Below are 18,570 nucleotides of genomic sequence, written 5' to 3'. Positions count from 1 at the left end.
CCCCCCCCCACCCCCAGCCCATTGCCTTGTACTATTTATATCAAGAGTGTTCGAGTATGTTATGGAGTTTCAACGCGTACCAAGACCTCCGACTTCTGAAAGGCGGCATGGACGCGGTGAGTACCGGGCCATCAATTCCTCCGCCATTCGTTCATCCCCCTGTCAATCCCTCTCCCAGGTGCAGTTGCGGCACATGATCGTGCCTGCACGCGCTACCAACACAATCGTGCTTCTTCTCAACGGCTCATGGCGCTATGTATACTTCAGGGTTCGTCCTATCCATGACAAATGAGGGATCATACGAATAGGGCAGGCGTTGTTTGCATACTGGGGAGGGGATACATCGCTTCACTGCTGTATCCTGGATGGTGTTCAGTGCAGAAGTGGGATCTGACTCCAATAGACGGAGAATGATGATGACAACAAGCACAGGGACAGCGACGAGAATGAGGTATTGTCGATGTGACGATGGGATGGAAGAGCTAGCGAGCTGAACGCACTTGCACAGGTGGGAGGTCAGAAAGTCAGAGAGGGATAGTGATCCAGCACCTGTTCTGTTGTCAAATGAAAGGTAATACTGATACGCCTGTGACTGATCCAGCATGATATATGCGCCACTGATTGTAACCCATGTTGACTTTTGAGTGACAAGTGATCGATAAGCCCAGGGACAAAACATGTGAAAGTGGTGGGAGCAATAAGAAGCGCTATCTTTACGTCATTAATATTAACATCCGATCTATCCGCCCAAGGGATGTGTCCAGCACCAACGATAACATCAGTGGAAGAGGTTACTGGGGGGTTTGAGTTCACTAATGGGGATAAGACGATCTTCCAAGTATTGTACGTGTTGCCTTATTTGCTCTCCGCACGCTCATCCCCACCCTTAGCCGAGGCATGCGGCAAGAATACTCCAACCCGTTCTACAACCGACCCTTGAACATCGAAGCCTCCCAATTCCCCCTTTCCCACCCAAACTACTCCCCTTCGCCCGTTGCGCCTCTCAATCTCCTCTTCCTCCCCGATTCGTCAAAGACGACCGTTCTAGAGGATATGGAGCGAACACATGCGAACCAGTTTCGGAAGGGCCTCGTAGCACGCACGCTCCAAGTAATTCCATCGCAAGTGCTAGATCCTCCCGATTCGCCTCGACCCATGTTGTCTCACGACCGGGTAATCCTGTTCCTCATTACTCAGACCAGGCAGGAAACTCCTCCCCGATCACCCAGAGGAAGTCGTGTGATATCAGCCAGGCAAGAGGGCTATCACTCTCCATCCTTCGGAAGGCGAGAACCATACAACAGCAAACGAAAAACGCACATGTTTAGCGAATGCAGTGACACAATCACTCGATATCGAAATAAGGGGACGCTCAGGGGAGAAGCCAGATTGAGCCTTGCTCTTTCCCGTGAGAATCGCAAGCCTCCACACCCTACCAGGGTGCCTAGCCTGTTTGGTCAGGATCAGGGCCTGCGGATCAAATGAGGCCGTTCAGTTCAAGAACATCTTCTTTAATCTCTTTTGTTTGGGGCCGCTCTCTCTCTCCTATGCTCTGTGCGACAGTAACTCAGGAGAACACGGTATTCTCCCCGAAATTTCAGGAAGCAACCACAAGTGGCCCTGCGAAACCGTCAACAACATCACCGGTGATCTCTCCCACAAAGGAGCCTTCGTGGATGACGTGTGGAGGTCGCCTACTGAGAGAGTGTGGTAGAATGAATCTGACCAAGATGCTGCACGATATGTTGAAACATATTTTCACCTTGGCGAACGACGACGATTCCTACTTGACTACATTTTACCCGTCTCCGACGAGTCACAATCCCGGTGTGGAAAAGTATTGTTTGCCTCTCTCACGTGAACACTCAGTTTCGGTGAGTAGTATGGATTGCGCTGTCATTCAATCTAACCGCAGCTGCACAGAGAAGTTGCACTGTCTATGCCGACGCTTTGGAGGCGTATCTGGGGATAAGGTTGTGGACGATCCGAATTCCTCGTGCACAATGCTTCAGCTCTCGTACGAAATTGTGTCCCGTGGACATTGATGACTGTCACACCAAAAGACAGCCAGCGGTACCTCTGTTCATTATGACAGCGCTATGAACAGACGGACGATCTCCGCGCGGTAATGACCTTCCTGCCGCCGATGAAGCACCGGCGGTCGATTTGTGTCACAGCAAAATCAGATTGGGATGTGCGGCTGTTGGTTACTGTCCTGGACCAGGCATCGCCTAAATCACGCACGCTGAACTCCCGCTGCCTGGCAACGAGCGTCACCCAACGACGGAGAATGCGACAGTCTTCGACATCTTCCGAGGGCAGACACCGGCCCGTCCAACGCCTCTATTCAAAGAGATTTAGCTACTTGTGTGATAGATGCTCCATGCGAATTGCGAGAGCTGGATTTAAGCGAATTGTGCTACGGATCATACTCAAGCGCACCTTGACGAGTGCCTTGACGTTATCTCTAAGAGCCCGAATCTGAAGAAGGTTTTGTTCTGTGGCGACGTCGATATCCACCCCATCGATGACCTTTACCACAGATGCTAGACCGCCTATCCCATTCCATTCTCCAGAGCTCTCGCCATTGACGGATTTCTTCCCGCAACGCTCTCCTACGTCTCTATTCAGCCGGATTTTCCCGATCTGACTAGTCTTATCCTTGAAACCCCCCGGCGCAAGCACTATAACGACTCACCCAGGGTACTTACACCGGCCGCCCATCCCAATATCACTGATCTTGCACTGATCTCATGCGTTGTGCACCCTTATCTCTCAACCATCCTCACGCAGCTACCCGCCCGTCCAAGAGCTCACCTTCGACCAGTGGAACAATCTGCCAGACGCGATGCTCCAATTCGAGGACCCCGCCGAGGTCCATCCTTAGCAGGACCTGAAGCGATTGTGCCTCATTCGGCCTTTGAATGTCAACAAACCGCTCATGGAAGCACTCTAGTGGCGGCAAGCAATGAGACTAGGCCTTTCCGAAGTTCTGCTCGAGATCGATGACCTGGCATGGGAGCTTGAAAAGATCGAATGCGTGGAACCAGAAGGCGCAAGGCTGGGCCTGCAGAATATCATATGGAGAAGGGAACTAATCCGTTTTGTATGCTGTTCGCAAGTATCGATATATCTTCTTCCGCAGCTACAGGTGTGAAGACTCGGCGTGAGCTGGGAGGTTGTCATTGCGAATCGGGCGGCAGAATGTGCACTCTGGCCAACGCCCTCGCGGACTGCGAAGCTACATCCCCAGTCGGACAAATTGGGCGTGGTGGGCGAGAACATTGCCTTTCGCGAGATGACGAATGGGGTTGCGAAAGAAGGTTATGCGAGCGGTGGTCCGTTCATAGAATCCACTCCACCGCAACGCCCAGCTTGCTCATCAGCACTTGACCTCCGCTGAGGATGGCCAGCGTCAATGAATCCTTGGATGCCATGAAGCTGAGAGGGAAGACGCGATGGAGATCCAGGATGGAGCCGGTGAGGAAGGGGAGGAGGCTCGCGGCAGGAGACGTGGAGTGACTACGAGGTTGGGTGAATTGGCACCTGCGGACTGGATAAGTAGAATGAAGATCAGTCTGGGATAAACGTACACTCGACACCTTGTTCCCTGTCGGTACCGGAAGCACGTTGTTGCCCTCGCTGTCAACTGAGCACAGCTCGCGCATGACCCGCTCGAGTTCATCTTCCCGCCCATATTCGTAATTTCGTCTTCTGAACAGGTCTGGCAGAACTCGCGACTAGAGGAGAATAGCAGCGGCGATGATTACGATAGGTGAAGGTGGTCCTGTTCTCCACGACAGAAATGGAGTGGTTCATGCGGATGTTGCTGGGCAAGCCATCCTCTGGTGGTCGTCGGGGTGAGGACGCGAAAAGGTGCGTCTGTCCTACGATGGCAAGTCTGACACATGCAAAGATTATATAATAGGACCAAAACATGGGAAATGTGATGTTGCTGTGATTCTTATCCCCTAGCTACGCGAGTAAGGACATAAATATATCTCGTGTACGTGTTCTTGCATGGCTTCCAGAATATCTTCATCCAACAACTTGTGGGAATTAGGCCGACGACTCAATCCCTGAAGTGTCAGGTCAACGGGGTTTCGGACTCGACGTTGTAAACGTACCCGGATAGTTATTCCTTGAAGCTTACGACAACGTCCCAGCATTGCATTTTCCGCCCTAGATCGAACCAAGTCCAACAGATCTTCTTGGTAGAAATCATCGTGACTGTTAGTCCATGGGCTGAACCATAAGTCGACCTTCAGACTTCGAAGTGCAGGGCAAACCACCTGCAAGCTAGGGTTGAGGACAGCCAACATGGCCGAGGTTACCACGCATTCAGACAGATGGAGCTCCTGAACTAGTGGAGCCGCTCGTAATGTTCTCTCTAACGCATCAGGCTGGATGCGGAAACCACTCAGACAGAGAGTCGTGAGAGAATGGAGTATGGAGAGGACCCGTGGGAGAAAATCAGCGTTCGTCCCATACTGTCGGCAGATATTTAATACTCGAAGGGTCGGCGCGCCTATGGTCTGAATGAAGGAATGGAGATTCATTTCCTCGCCCTGGTCACGAACACCACCGGCCAATGTCAACGTAAGAGTATGAAGGTGTTCCAACTTGATATATTCCCAGTGTAGGAGGTTGAGGGGAAGAGTAACTTCGAGGCTTTGAAGCGTTGGCGTTGTCTTGAGGATGCGAAGGTCGACCCGCATCCTCGCCATTTCTCGTACTGCCGATAGAGCCTGATCAGGACTGACTCGTTCTATCCATTGTATATGTGATTCGTCCTTTATTGCCTCTGATTCAACAATTTCGGTCCGATCCGCCAGTTTTAGAGAAGTCAGACGGTAGAATATACTGTTGCCTTGAGTGTCCGTTAGGACAGAGAGCTGCGTGACGGTGAGACTCTTCAACTTAGTCGAGTGTAGGACATGTGGGAACGGCAGTGGGTCCGCGGGAGTGTACTGGAGCTCGAACCTTCTTGCGTTATGAATAGAAAGAGACTCCAGGACAGGAAGTGACGTAGCAATAGATTTCGATACGTCGCGGACATAGGATGCTGATAATTGGATGACCACCGAACGAATAGAAGCAAGCGGCGTTTGTAAGGTAGCAAAGACCGTTGGAATAATCGGTTGCGCATCCAGGTCCCGGGTAGTTAATCGGAGCGTTACAGGCGCTCCCTGGCTCCGGGAAAGCAATTTTGGAAGCTGTTTCACAATGTTAGACCAACGCTGCGTTCCAACAGAGTCGCAAGTCGAATGCCGCAGAGTGTCCGAGATTACAAGAGTAGACCAAAGCTGAGGCATCGTCGCACACACGTCGCTCCATCGACGGCAAACGAGCGGGGCCGCGAATTCGCGTGTCATCTTCGACATGAAATCACTTTGTTCCGTTGCGATGAGAATGATATCGCACAGTAGTTCGTTGGGAAGTGTGGAGATCCCGGCTAAAGACCAGAACCGGCGGTGCTTCTGAACGCGCTTGGCCAGGATCGCTTTCATACTGCGCACAGAGCAGGTTCAATCGGAGCTTATACGCTGTGTCGATCCTCATGTGTTCAATGCGCAGGAGCTCAATCTCACGCTTGAGCTCGTGTCGCAGGGCCCACCTTTCCCGAATTGTCGAAGGCGGCGTCCATGTGTCGTTGGGCCATACAGGAGCGGCTGGAATTGATATCATGGGGGTTGTTCTATCGTGCAGCGTTCGATAACGACGACCGCGCTGTTTGAATGCGAAGCGCCGGTATTCGATAGGAAATGTTCGGGGACATGTGGTCCCCAGTGTCTGCCGGTTGGGGGGACATCGTTTGCACGTCACGTTCTGTTGGTGTAAACGTGTAAGACATCTACCTGTTCGTTGATTTTTCAACGCTCTTTGCTCACATTTGAAGTCACCCTGGAACATCGTATCGAGCACTTGCTGCTTCAGCCGCACGGAGTGTATGCTCCCTCCACAGCATGACTTCCACGTCAGCTTCGGCTGAACATGTACTGCACCGGTGGTCAACACAGACAAGGGGAATGACCTGAGAAGGACGCACAGCTTGAACCCCTCTTTGTCCGTCCACTCCACTCGACCATCCTTCTCCCATGTACTTGCACTCCTTCGAACCTCTCGCTTGTCAGCGCTGATCGTAAAGTAGAACTTTGTCCAAGCACCGAGTAGGATGTGGGTTGGAAGACCGTCCGCGAAGATCGATGTGCAGGTGTACGTCGAAAGTTGAGAAGTCGATGTTGACTGGTCAATCTCTGCGTGACTCATGTTTGGAGTAAAAGTAGGGTGACGACATGCAGCGGGATGCTGGCGCTGGCGAGGAGGGTAGATTGGCCGCGATGGGCGGGGTTTGTCGGGGAGCAAGCCGTTCATCAGTCCGGCCGTATCGGTGGTGAGGGTCGACCCGTCCCTGCATCATCTGCGGCGTACATCCTGCTACTGGGTGAGGCAGGGCAATCAATGTATGCAGGGCAAGGCTATCGCATATTGGATTGTCTCGATGCCGGTATTAGCAGCTCGGTCCAGGCAGAGGCATTCAGAGATTGAGCCAGAATTGACAGTGTGAGCCCGAGTAGATTAGTGGAATGTTTGATCGATAGGGGTCGTTTGCCTCCGCAATTTCCAAACATGGTATCGTGCATTCGGAGCAGCCAGTTGGATGACGTGGGCACAATGGTGTGCTTCTCATGCTCAACATAGTCAATGCAGTACATGGTGTAAACAACTGGTGCAAGTGGATGGTATGTCTTTCCAATTCCACCAATTTTTCTTCCCCTCATCTTCATTACAGTCTACCTACTTTCACTTGATTCACCAGGGGAAAAAACCCACATGGCTACAAATGCATGGGCCCCTTGCTTGCAATCTTGTCAATATATGGACCTGGAAGCTTGAATTTTCTTTGCATGTCAACATCAAGTACCTTGAGGAAGTCAATGAGTCATTTGGTCCAGACTGGACTCTGACTGAAGTACTGTGTCAATGCAAATCTGGCAGCCTTGGTACCATAGCTGAAAGGTATACTCCACTGAATATATAGGTGTGCTCTGCAAGGTCATACCCTTTTCCCCCAAACCTGACAACCGTCCTCATCAGTTTGCTAACCGGATAGCCAAGATTCAGGCCTATTTTGTCAGTCTTCTCATTGTGCATTTTTCCCTAATTTATCTGACCTCTATTCTAGGTTGATCCTCTACTCCATTGCCAGCTTTTCAATTCCCCCTTCACTCCCCTCTTCACCCTGATTCTGTGTGATGTCCTCAGGCATGCTGCTACAGCCCATCTCAAATATGATCTTGAAGAATGGCCATTCACCTTGGAAGGCCTACCACATGTCATTATTGAATCCATCAAGGATTTCATGACCAACAGTTCTTTTGATGTCTGTCCATTCCTCACGGATGCAATGATGGCAGATCTTGAATCTGCTGGCTAACCATCCTCCCAGGAAGAAATCTATGAAGGCATTATCTCACTCTCCCAACATGTTGCTAGGCCTGATCCTGAGCAAGAACCTCTTCTCGTTCTCTATCCTGAGAGTGCTGTGGTCCTCTCCACTGGACATCAATCAGCAATATCAATACCAACATTCTCCGCTGCCCACCTCCAAGTGTAGATGTTGACTTTATTCCCGACCTCAAAGTCTGCCGGTCACATGTGGTTAGGGTCAAAGGCCTCTTCCCATTTCATTTCTGGGTCCATTCTCAACCTTCTTTCCATGATACCTTACTCATGAATCACAGATCTATTTCAGACATGATATGTGCTATGAGTGTCAGCACCAATCTATGCCTTGTAGAGGGTTAGAACACTGCTGTTATAGATGGGAAGGCACTGCTTGCATAGAATGTTGAAGGAAAGGGTTGTCTCACCCATGCCTCAGATGCAAGCATGGTTACAAGAACAGTAAGTATCTATTTCCCAACTCTCACAGTCTCAATAACCTTGTCCTGTAGTTTCTTTCCAAGATTGGCAGTGGCCCAGGGAGGACATTCCCAGCCACATTCAGGATCAATGGCTGGATGAGGCTCTGGACACAGCTTGGTATTCCTATCAGTCATCCAAAGACAAGGAACCTGAAGAGACATGGGAGGACCTCTTTGACAACTTCTGGCTTGACATGCAAGCACCAGAGAAATCAGATCAAAAGGATGTGATGCACCCTGAGGACAGTCACCATGAAGACAGTCACAAAGAAGAGATATCAACTATCAATGCTGGGATCAGGCAGGAAAAGCCAAAGCCAAAGCCAAAGCCAAGTGCAAAGGCAAATGCAAAGCAAAAGCAAAAGCAAAAGCAAACTGCCAGGGGCAAGGCCAATGCCAAACAAGGGGACAGCAAAAGGCAATGGAAGGAGTAAATTAGTACCCCTTAATCCTGTAGAATAATCCACTGCTACAATGATCACTCTAGAAATGCACCATGCCTCTCTTCCAACCAGCCTCCTGTTTTCCCCCCTTGTACAGTATCAATGATTAGGTTTGGTCAAGTCCACCTGTAGGAGGTCCTCCAGATCCTGCATGGCTGTATTTCCAGGCTCCTCAATTCCTTGGGGGGCATCATAGTATCCACCTCCCATAACACATGCACCATCATCCTTGTCTGTTTCATCATCCACTTCATGTGGGCACAAATCCATGTACTTGTTCAACATGTGAAGTTCCTCTTCTGCCCTAGCAGAAAGCAAAGGCAATGAGAGCATTGCACTCTGTACACATCCTTCCAGCAGTTCTTGATATATCATCCAAAAGTTTCCCATGGTCACTTTGGGTGCACCCAAAGCTGACTGTCTTTTCAGGCACACATTTCTTCACCAATATATGCTTACTTACCTTGGTACAGCCTGTCCATCTCCAAATGAAAATGCTCCAGCACAAGCTCAATCAAATACCAGATGACTCACTGGTGCATATTATGTTTTGGCCAATGATAAGTCTTCAGGAGTGACTGCTACCTTATATTCCATCAACATTCATCATTGCTTTTGATCAAGGGATGCACTTTGAAAGAGTATGCATTGTCATACCACTCAGGGTGATAGAAGATATGTTGAGGTATCCCCTGTGGTAGCAGTTTTTTTTTGTCCTTGTGTGGCTTGCTGGTATTGTGCATTTCAACATATTTGTCCAGTTTTCTTTGAATCCATGGAATGGCTAGCCAATGGAATACATTGCTTCCCATGGTCAGCTACTGCCCCCCATGCAATTCCCTCTGCTGTCTCGGTGACAAATGAAGCACATCAAAATACGGCGGAGATGGTGGAGGAGCTTCTACTTATATCTCCGGTCAGAGTGTACGCTGGCTTCTGTCGCCGAATCGAGATCCAGATGTTAACAGCCAGCACGAATGCCGCTGACTTGCGCTGGCCTACGCAAAGGGCCCGTTTAGCATGAAACATTGTTCTGAGGACATGCCGCGGGCGGCCTTCTCTTCTACTCCTGGTGCTATGCACAATGGCGATCTCTGATTAGGATTCACAGACTTATCATCGCCTGTGCGGAGATGTTATCGGTGACGCGGAGCTGTAATCGCTGAGAAGATGAGCTCCCCTATACCCCAAATAGCAGGTATGGGCTAGGACCGCTGTGATGAACTGTCGTATTTGTTGCGTATAAGACTGGGCGAAGAGCGCGTTACTCGAACAGCACCGACGCTACAACCCTCTCCACCCAACGGACGGGAAACAAGCAATAGGCCCCAGAACTTGACACGATGTCGGTAGAAGACGTATCCTCACTCTGTCGCCGCAGACTCCAAGGATATGATGAAGTTCTCTCTTCCGCCAATGGATGGCTCACTTCCGTTTCCTCAATTACTCGACTTCCATCTCGAACACAATCCCAACCATTCCTATGCGGTTCTCGTTGGCTTGGGGAACGACGAGAACGTGACCATCACCTGGGCTGAAGGTACGAGATGAACTATCGACATCTGGCAATGACTAACTGAGCATGTGGGCAGTCGCTCGTGCCTCCTTGAGGGTAGCAGAGATGCTCAGGATGGTGGTGAAGGCATCAGACCAGCTGAGGAAGGAAGGAGTTTGGATTGCAATCCTTGCAAACACGGATTCGTATGTCACACTTATTCTCGGCATTTTGAGGGCTGGATTTGTGGTGCGTAGACACAGTCAAACAGGGGCAGTATTCGAAACTCAGTCATTTGAACAAGGCATTTCCTTTGAGTACACGCAACTCGGGGCCAGCCCTTGAACACTTGATCAAGACGACAAATACCGCTTCGATCTTTGGTTCTATTCCTGGGGCAGCCTCTGCCTCCACTGCTCTTGAAGAGACGACAATGGAACTTCTTTCTTGCATTCCTAGCGTCCAGCTGCTAGGGATTCCAAAGCACACCACGCTGTATCCAAGGTTCGGCACCAGTCTTCCCATGCCATATGATGCGATGGAGGACGACGCGCGTACCCCGAGAATCCCACCAGTCGAATCACTTCCAGAATATAAATATGTGACCGAAGACTGCCCTCTTCTCTTCCTTCATTCTTCTGGAAGTACAAGCTTTCCTAAGCCGATCCCAATGAGTCATCGGTTTTTCCGTGCAGCATCCAAAACGACAGGCGACTCAGACCAGATTGGGACAAAGTGGAGTCTACTGGGTCTACCTGTCTTTCACGCCATGGGCGTATTCTTGATGATTGGACTGTGCACGTATTGTATGTATGGCCAGTTGGTTTCGCTTTGGCGTGCTGAAGTATCATAGATGGTGCTATTTGTATCATGTTCAAGCCAACAAGCCAACCTCCCATCGCATCCTCTGACGTGGTTCTTCGAGGATGTAAACGCGGAGAAGCCGATTTCCTTATAACCGTACCCAACTACTACGTTGTGAGCAGCATATATGCGTGGGGTTTCATATTGATGTTGACAGACCGCAGGACTGGTCACATGATGAACAAGCGATCAAGTATCTTGCCAGGATGAAGGGTGTGGTATGTATGACTCCCTGCACGCTTGTGGCATGTCATAGTATATGGTTAACCATGCCTCAGGCCTATGGTGGCGGACCTCTTGCTCAAGAAGCTGGCGATCGACTCGTTCGAGGTGGTGTGAACCTCATGATTGTGTACGGCACGTAAGTGCATGCATCTCGAGACTGTCACTATTTCTGATGCCTCGTAGCACCGAGGTAGGGTTGCTCTTTCATATGAGGTTGGCTTCAGATCATCCGGAAGACTGGAGCGTACGTCAATTTTGCTGAAGATGAGACGTCGAGATCCTGAATGATGACATTATACGGAGAACTGCGCACAGACATGCGTGTGGAACTTGTGGATGAAGGCAGCGGTCTATACAGACTTATCATCATCGTCAGTTCATTCGCGTGGCCAGGATAGTGATTTCTGATAGGTGATTGTCTCCCAGGACTCCGACCATCATCCAATTGCTGTGTCGAATGTGACAGGCATCAGAGCGTTTGACACAAACGATTTGCTCCAACAACACCCCACGAGGAAGCACCTATGGAAAGTCATCCCAGGACGGTAAGCCTCCAATCCTGACTGCTGTCCCCTCTACTGATTCATATTGCCTAGTGCTGATGACCAAATAATGATGTCAAACGGGGAGAAGACGAACCCAGGACCTATGGGTTAGTCACATACCTCTGGGCCATGCACTCTGTGCTCACTCACGACAGAGGGCATCCTGAACGGAAACCCTAACATTCGTGCGTGCTTGATGTTTGGCCGCGAGCGAACCCAGGTCGGAGTTGCCATCGACCCCGTTGAGCATGTCAGCATCACGAATGATGCCGAGCTCGCCGAGTTTCATGACCTGATCTGGCCTGATATTGAGAAGGCGAATGCATTTGCACCACAGCACTCAAGAATCTTCAAGGAACTGGTTCTTGTTATTGATGCGAAGAAGACACCATTTGTTAAGACACCAAAGGGCTCTATCAACAGGAATCTGACAACTCAGCAGTAAGTACTATCTCGAAGATGTCATATGATTCCTCAAGAGTGCACAGGCTGGCTAACCAGATCGACGCGTTGTACACTGCCGCGGAGCAACCGACAAAGGCTGAATGGGCTGAGCCACCCGCCTCTTGGGATGCAGCTTCATTGGAATCTTTCGTCAGTCGCGTTGTGAATGGAGTGATGCGCGGCGAGGCCATAGCTCATCCCCCCATCGAAGAGTCTCGCGACTTGTTCGAACAGGGTTGTGACAGGTTCGTCTGATGCAGATTGTCTAAAATTTATCACCCCTAAATTTTCACAATAGCTTACAAGCAACATACATTCGCGCCGCTATCACCAATGCACTTCGCCAGGCTCCGAAACCTCAAGGAAAGTCCGACGTAGCGGCCACGTCCGTTCCTCAAAATCTTGTCTTCAACTATCCCACCGTGGAGCGTCTCACGGGATATATGATGAAAGCTCTCGGGGGTGTTTCCTCACAGTCTGACAAGGAGGAGGGAGAGAAATCTTCCGAAATCGTCAAAAATATGCAGGCCATGATCGACAAGTATAGCCGCGATTTCCCCACCCATACGCCAGGGCAGCGGAAGGCTTTGGGAGAAGTGGTGCTTCTCACGGGTTCTACAGGCACGCTAGGCACGTACCTGCTCCAGAGTCTGCTGCTTGATGAGCGGGTGAAGCGGGTGTACGCTGTGAATCGACCAAGCTCAAAGAATGAAATGGCGGCGGGGCAACGGGAGGCGTTCGAAGACAGGGGTGTGGACATCAACCTGCTGAAGTTGCCCAAGCTGCGGCTGATTGAGACTGATACGGCGGCCAAGCATCTCGGCCTCAGCGAGGAGTTATATGACGAGGTGATTATTCTTTCAGCCCTCTGCGCTGGCACTCACAATGTCTAGCTCTGTGACTCCCTTACGGTAATCATCCACAATGCCTGGCGACTTGACTTCAACCTCCCGCTTTCAGCGTTCGAATCCAACGTGCGATCCTCTCGCATGCTCGTGGATCTTTCACTTCGAACCCGAGGTCCCCAGCCCGCTCAACTCGTGTTCACCTCTTCGATCGGAACGCACATTCGCTGGAGCGAGCCGCGTCCTGTACCCGAGGAACCGATCGACGACCCCCTGGTTGCGAGTGCCTCTGGCTATGCCCAGGGGAAATGGGTAAGCGAGCGGATCATGCTCGCGGCTGCTGAGAAGGGGTTGAGAGCGGTGATATGGCGCGTTGGGCAGCTTGCGGGGTCTGTGCTGAATGGAGCTGGGAATACGACAGACTGGCTCTGCCGCTGATCGTCAAGAGTGGGAAGAGGCTGGGGGTCCTCCCCGTCTTAGACGGGGAGGTGAGCTGGCTACCGACTGAAAGGGCTGCTCAGACTGTACGTGACATTTCCCCATTATGGTCAGTACGCGAATGCTGATGGCTCGCAGATCGCGGATGGGATGCACGATTTCGCTTTATCCGAGAAGGGGGAATACGACTACCTGCATCTGGTCCACCCCTCGCCGGTGCGGTGGGAGACTCTCCTCTCTCCCATCGCAGACCAACTACATTGCGAGCTAGTCTCCTTCCCAATCTGGCTTGCAAAGCTCGAAGACCAGCGGAAGCAGATATTAGGCGGCAGTAGATTGGCCATCCCGTAAGTCAGACTCGGCACGGCAGGATTGCTCGACTCACCCTCTCATCCCGCTGCAAACCCTTAACTCAGCATGATGTTGTTCCAGAAGGAGTATGCCATCCTCATCGTTATCATTGCAGCAGGGTTTTTTGTAACAGCGTGTGGTACATATTTGTGGGACAGGCGCCGCAACTGTATATACAGGACCTGCTTATGTAAGCGAGGGACGCGTCACCCTTGTCATGCCAGTGGCTTCTAACAATATTAATTGCTTTGTCCATCGGGAGCAGTTCCCATCCTCAGATTTGTTATACCCCTTCTGATTGTCTGTCCCGATGTGCTGACTGACGCGCAAACCCGGTCGACCGCGTCTCCTCCTGACTTGGTTCACCCCTCCCGCAATCGCAACCGCTCCACCAGCGCAGCACACGAGCCGTTTGCTCTGTTCCTGGCTCCCTCCCCTCTGCCTACCTCCACACCTTTCTCGTTCTTACTTCCCCCCTCCCTACGGCTGGATCAGCATGTTCCCGCTCGCATGTCGCCTTCTCACTACCAATTCCATCTGCTCCTTTTCCTCTCTCTGCCTGGCTCGCTCCTCGCGTCAGCAGCACACCTACGCTCCCACTCACGCAGACACGTCTATCTCCTCCGCGACGTCGTGGTTAACTTGTATTGGGTGTCCACGTGTGGCGTGCCCGTGAGTCCGGGAAGCGCTGTCCCTCGAGCTCCACAAGCGAGCAACCCGATCGTAGAGACAAAGAAGAGTTAGTAGTAGGCAGGAGAGAAGCGGCCAAGGAGAATATCATGGTCAAAAAGGGTGTGTTCTGGCTCCTTGGCCTTTCTTCGCAACGGTGTTTGACCCGTCCCGCAGAGCTCCTCGCACTCGACTGGCACCTCCCCCTGCCCGACGTCCTGCAGTGCTTGTCAGCCTCCTCCGCGGCCGGGCTTGACCAACCACTGGCGACGCGCAAGCTTCAGTGCTACGGACGGCGGGAAAGGACAGGACCCTAGATCGCTCTCAGACCCATCCTTCCAGCGAGACCCAGCCTCCCAATTATTATTTTATTTTTAATTAGTAATCCAGTTTAAGCTCCACTTTAATTTTATTTTTTGCATCCGTGTGCTTGTTATCTGTTGCTTAGGAACCAGAACTCCAACAAAGCTTTTCCTCGACATAATATACAATCTACTTAGACATAATATCAACTTTTTGAACTACCTGTTACAATATCTACTGTATTTACATGGTAGCACATTTTTTCACCTTCTCATCTGCAAACATTTACATCTTCTTCAATATTTCACCATTCTAATCCTATCATTCCATAAATGCATGGGCAACAACATAAGCATATCAATTCAAGGCATCCAAAAAACATGTAAGCTAGTTCCCTACTTCTCCACACTGCCAGTCTTCTTGCTATGGAGATATGCCTTCAATCCTGGTGCCATCAATTTTGCTCTGGGCAATCTCTTCACCCCCTCACATTGTCCTGGTCCTTCCAACCACCCCTTCCCTTTCTTTGAACCAGTCTTCCCCTTCCCCTTCCCCTTCCCTCAACCTCCTGCAGGATTCTTTTGGGTAGCAGTGCTTGAGTGTTTAGCACTGCTAGACCCTCTTGGCTCCGTCAAGTCCACAGTCACCAGGTTGACCACCATGGCATCAGCATCTGGTGTCGCTCGATCAGGGTTGTATTTGGTCTCCCCAGAGTTTGCCGGCAATAGGCTGTGTGGTGCTTTGTCCTCTTTTGAAGGCTCTTCCTCAATCTGAGCAGTATCTTGAACAGGGGACTCAGGAGGTGGTGAAAGTGATGAAGCATCCCCATCATCTTCCTCCACCTCCTTGCCCTCCACAATCCACCTGATGTTATGAGTATGCTGAGGCTGAAGGCAGGGCTGTTTTTCATTGAAGTTGACTTCAATTTTGAGTACAGGCCATTTCTCATCCCAGGGGTTTGGATAAGCTGCCCAAACCCCATTCTGTCCATTCTGGAATTTCAGTGTAACTTGCCCCTTCTTGCAGTTCTTCCTTGTACAGTGGAATTGTTGACCACATTTAGCTTCCTTCCCTTTTCTAGCTCCCTTCCATTGCATGATCCAATGGCAGGTGGGACAGAATTGATTGAGTGGATTTCCATTCCAATTCTTCTGAGGAGTGCCAGTTGTGATTCACAATGTTTTGTCTTCCCCAAACCAGTAGAGATCGTAATCATGCTCAATGCACAGTTCCTTGTCATAAGCACACATGACAGCGTCCTTGAAGGTTCTGTGGTCAAGGAAGTGATGGCAGAGGAACAGGAGGAGGAAATGCTTGGTCAAACAGTGGGGTTTGAGGTTTGGCATGGTGAATGCAATGATATCGTGCCAAAGGTGCCTGAGCTGAAGTCAGCCCATACAACTCACAATTCCTCAAATTCCTGACCCAGCCCACTTGATTTTCCCCCCTCCCTTTGTCACCATGGCTGCGCAGGCAAGCAACATGCAACATGTGCTCTTGCACTCCAAACAAGGCATCAGGTCCCTGAAGAGGAAGGTTGTCAACTATTCCATTGATTAGTTCCATCCCATCAGTAGCTCTCCCCATACTTACATCCATCAGATTGCCTCATTCTCCATCCATACTGGGTAACTGTAGCTGCAAGTTGCCTTCCTTCATATCTGAATGAGTATCCACAATGCACAGAATGTGGAAGTCTTCTCCGTGCCTAGTAATCCATCAATATATTTTTCATCTTCCAACAAGACACTACTCTACCTTGTCTTCATGCCTGCCAGACAATTTGCAATGTCCTCCTTGAGCAATTGAGTTGTCTCCATGGAGATCACTGCTTTGGCTGGGCTGTTTCCCACCTGCCACCTCATTCCCAGGTAGGATAATTTGATGTTGACCCAGTTGAACATTTCCATCTGTTCACCATGAGTCAAACATCTCAATACCTATGCGGATGCACCTTTCTATTGTTCAGGAACATCCCCCCTAGACATGCTTTGGCAGCTTGAGATGAGAAGGTGCTGATGCTGAATCTGTCCTCCTCCTTCCAATGAACAAAGAGTGCCATGATAGGCCATGGCTTAGCAGACCCCCTTGCCCAAGCCTCTGAACTCCCCCAAATTTTGTACTTATTCTCCTTAGTACATTACACTCAATCCACAAAAAAAAACTCACAGGCTGAACTTCTTTTCTTGCTGCATAACAGGGCACACATTGGATGCCTCCCAGTTTCTCAATATCTGTCCATCCAATTTTTGCACAACCTTCCCCATGAGAGGAGTTAATGCAGAAGTCCTTGCCACACTCAATGCATGGGGTCATGCATGACAGGCAAATATTCCGGCACACTCCACACAACTGGAAGGATGTCAGTTTGTCATGCTGCGGGATTACAGCACATCACATACCAGGGAAGATGAGGACATCAGCTGTTCCCATGTGAGATGCACCATCATCTCTCTGTCTCTGCTCAGAAAAGACGACTGGGGGTCCCATGCCATCACTTCCTTTTCTTTTGGTGGTCGTTCTGCATTGGGAATTCCGCACCAAAATTCCCACAAGAGGCACTGACACCCTCTCCTGAACTCCTTTCAGCATCAACCTGGACAGAGACAATCAATCAGGTACTCATGCCAATTCCAACTGAGGCATATGCCACAGATGGTGCATAATGCTCCCTGCTGCAGGCTCCTCATTACTCGTAGGCTGAGCATAAACCAGAAACCAGTTTTCATTCAGGCAGTCCCTCACATCATGGGCTAACGTTTCACCTTTCCGAGTGATGACATACATTGGTTCCTAAGTAATTTTGAGTTAATAGGAACATGATACAAAGATAACCCTCTTACTCCTGTTACTTCATCTGCTGCCCAACCATGGATCCCGGCCACTTCAAACTGTTTGTTCTTAAGCCTCCTATTCATTCTGAACTCCTCTTCCAGAAATTCTCCATTTGCCACCATTTCTTCAATGAGCCCATGAAGGAACCCATCACCCATCCCAGGTTTCCCAAGCCTGTACCATATCAGCAATGCCTTGAAGTAATATTAAATCTCACTTACACTTCCTCCAAAGGCATGGTGTGGATCCTCTTCATTGGGTCCATCAGTCCCACCATGATCTCCTTGTCCTTGGTCCAATCCTGTGTTAACTTTAGGATTCCCATGTTCCACATGAAGAGGATAAAGGAACTTACACTGGTATAGCCTTCCTCTTCATCTATCATTGCATACACGTCAAGAACAGCCCACTTCAGCTGTGTATCCTGGTTGCCCCCTGTTCTGGTGCCAGGTGGAAAGTGGGGGCTCTTCCCTGCTTTCCTCCGTGCCTTGGCCATGCTTTGTCCCTCACCTGCTCTGCAGCACAGGATACTGGATGTGGTGATTGTGGAAGCCATCGTTAAGTTTAGCAGGTAGTGGTAGTTAATCAAGATGTGCAAAGACCAAGGCCTTTGTGCCTGCCTTTTAAAAGCCTTCTCATGATGATGGCCTTACAGGAGCAAATGGACCCAGAACTCAGGGTCCTAGGGCCTTAACTTTTTTGACGTGTCCACGGAAGCAAACACACTCTTCTTCCTTCAACCACCACTGACATTTTTGTAGGTATGACACACCTCTTGCTGACATCAACTTCCACCCCACCCAATCTTGGGTGGGGTGGGGGGCTATCCTGGGAGACTGTATGCATGGCCAAGCCATGCATACAGTCTCCAAAATGTGTTTGTGGAGATGGAGAACATGCTTGGCTTGACCATGTGTGTTCTCTGCTTTGGATTGGTGGCAAGAGAGGTAGCATGCATGGCCTGACCATGCATGCTCTCTCTATCTTGTGTTGATGACTTGGAGAGGGGTAGCATGCATGGCTTGACCAAGCATGCTGCCTCTTTCCAAGTCTGACTCTCCCCCTGAGGGGGAACAGAATGCATGGCTAGACCACACCTCTTTCCCCCCTCAGAGGTAACACTTGCAGGGAGCAAAGTGCATGGCTTGACCATGCACTTTGCTCCTTTCAAGGATGACATTATGA

At 50.3% G+C, this 18,570-nt stretch overlaps 6 protein-coding genes across 6 annotated transcripts; 2 read left to right on the top strand and 4 right to left on the bottom strand.

The window, feature by feature from the left end:
* Positions 1-754: 754 nt before the first annotated feature.
* DACRYDRAFT_107024 (uncharacterized protein) lies at positions 755-1,243 on the top strand (the record flags this gene model as incomplete). The annotated part of the gene is made up of 3 exons (XM_040768380.1): positions 755-843; positions 891-1,157; positions 1,207-1,243. The coding sequence occupies 3 exons, from the start codon at positions 755-757 to the stop codon at positions 1,241-1,243; spliced, it is 393 nt and encodes a 130-aa protein (XP_040628974.1).
* Positions 1,244-2,357: 1,114 nt separating this feature from the next.
* On the bottom strand, positions 2,358-2,881 carry DACRYDRAFT_107023 (uncharacterized protein; the record flags this gene model as incomplete). The annotated part of the gene is made up of 3 exons (XM_040768379.1): positions 2,358-2,399; positions 2,443-2,615; positions 2,818-2,881. The coding sequence occupies 3 exons, from the start codon at positions 2,879-2,881 to the stop codon at positions 2,358-2,360; spliced, it is 279 nt and encodes a 92-aa protein (XP_040628973.1).
* Positions 2,882-3,005: 124 nt separating this feature from the next.
* On the bottom strand, positions 3,006-5,466 carry DACRYDRAFT_21865 (uncharacterized protein). The gene is made up of 2 exons (XM_040772578.1): positions 4,128-5,466; positions 3,006-4,079 (listed from the first exon to the last, which is right to left on the bottom strand). Exons 1-2 carry the CDS (start codon positions 5,313-5,315, stop codon positions 3,972-3,974), a joined length of 1,296 nt encoding a protein of 431 aa, XP_040628972.1. The 5' UTR covers positions 5,316-5,466; the 3' UTR covers positions 3,006-3,971.
* A 205-nt stretch (positions 5,467-5,671) lies between these two features.
* Positions 5,672-6,432, bottom strand: DACRYDRAFT_21863 (uncharacterized protein). The gene is made up of 3 exons (XM_040772577.1): positions 6,050-6,432; positions 5,892-5,999; positions 5,672-5,829 (listed from the first exon to the last, which is right to left on the bottom strand). Exons 1-2 carry the CDS (start codon positions 6,373-6,375, stop codon positions 5,900-5,902), a joined length of 426 nt encoding a protein of 141 aa, XP_040628971.1. The 5' UTR covers positions 6,376-6,432; the 3' UTR covers positions 5,672-5,829; positions 5,892-5,899.
* Positions 6,433-9,787: 3,355 nt separating this feature from the next.
* Positions 9,788-14,643, top strand: DACRYDRAFT_115883 (acetyl-CoA synthetase-like protein; the record flags this gene model as incomplete). The annotated part of the gene is made up of 19 exons (XM_040770091.1): positions 9,788-9,911; positions 9,964-10,115; positions 10,171-10,672; positions 10,720-10,844; positions 10,895-10,948; positions 11,009-11,091; positions 11,150-11,199; positions 11,271-11,326; positions 11,382-11,500; positions 11,552-11,607; positions 11,656-11,941; positions 11,989-12,189; positions 12,243-12,792; positions 12,838-13,178; positions 13,238-13,313; positions 13,366-13,574; positions 13,644-13,768; positions 13,844-14,317; positions 14,425-14,643. 19 exons carry the CDS (start codon positions 9,788-9,790, stop codon positions 14,562-14,564), a joined length of 3,723 nt encoding a protein of 1,240 aa, XP_040628970.1. The 3' UTR covers positions 14,565-14,643.
* A 2,529-nt stretch (positions 14,644-17,172) lies between these two features.
* Positions 17,173-17,881, bottom strand: DACRYDRAFT_107019 (uncharacterized protein; the record flags this gene model as incomplete). Its single annotated transcript, XM_040768378.1, has 4 exons — positions 17,173-17,343; positions 17,394-17,559; positions 17,607-17,686; positions 17,741-17,881. 4 exons carry the CDS (start codon positions 17,879-17,881, stop codon positions 17,173-17,175), a joined length of 558 nt encoding a protein of 185 aa, XP_040628969.1.
* Positions 17,882-18,570: the final 689 nt, after the last annotated feature.

The sequence above is a fragment of the Dacryopinax primogenitus genome (genome assembly GCF_000292625.1).
Source record: "Dacryopinax primogenitus strain DJM-731 SS1 chromosome Unknown DACRYscaffold_8, whole genome shotgun sequence".
NCBI classification, from domain to species: Eukaryota; Fungi; Basidiomycota; class Dacrymycetes; order Dacrymycetales; family Dacrymycetaceae; genus Dacryopinax; species Dacryopinax primogenitus.
Note: the sequence above shows the minus strand (reverse complement) of the source record. Positions and strands in the feature narration are given on the sequence as shown.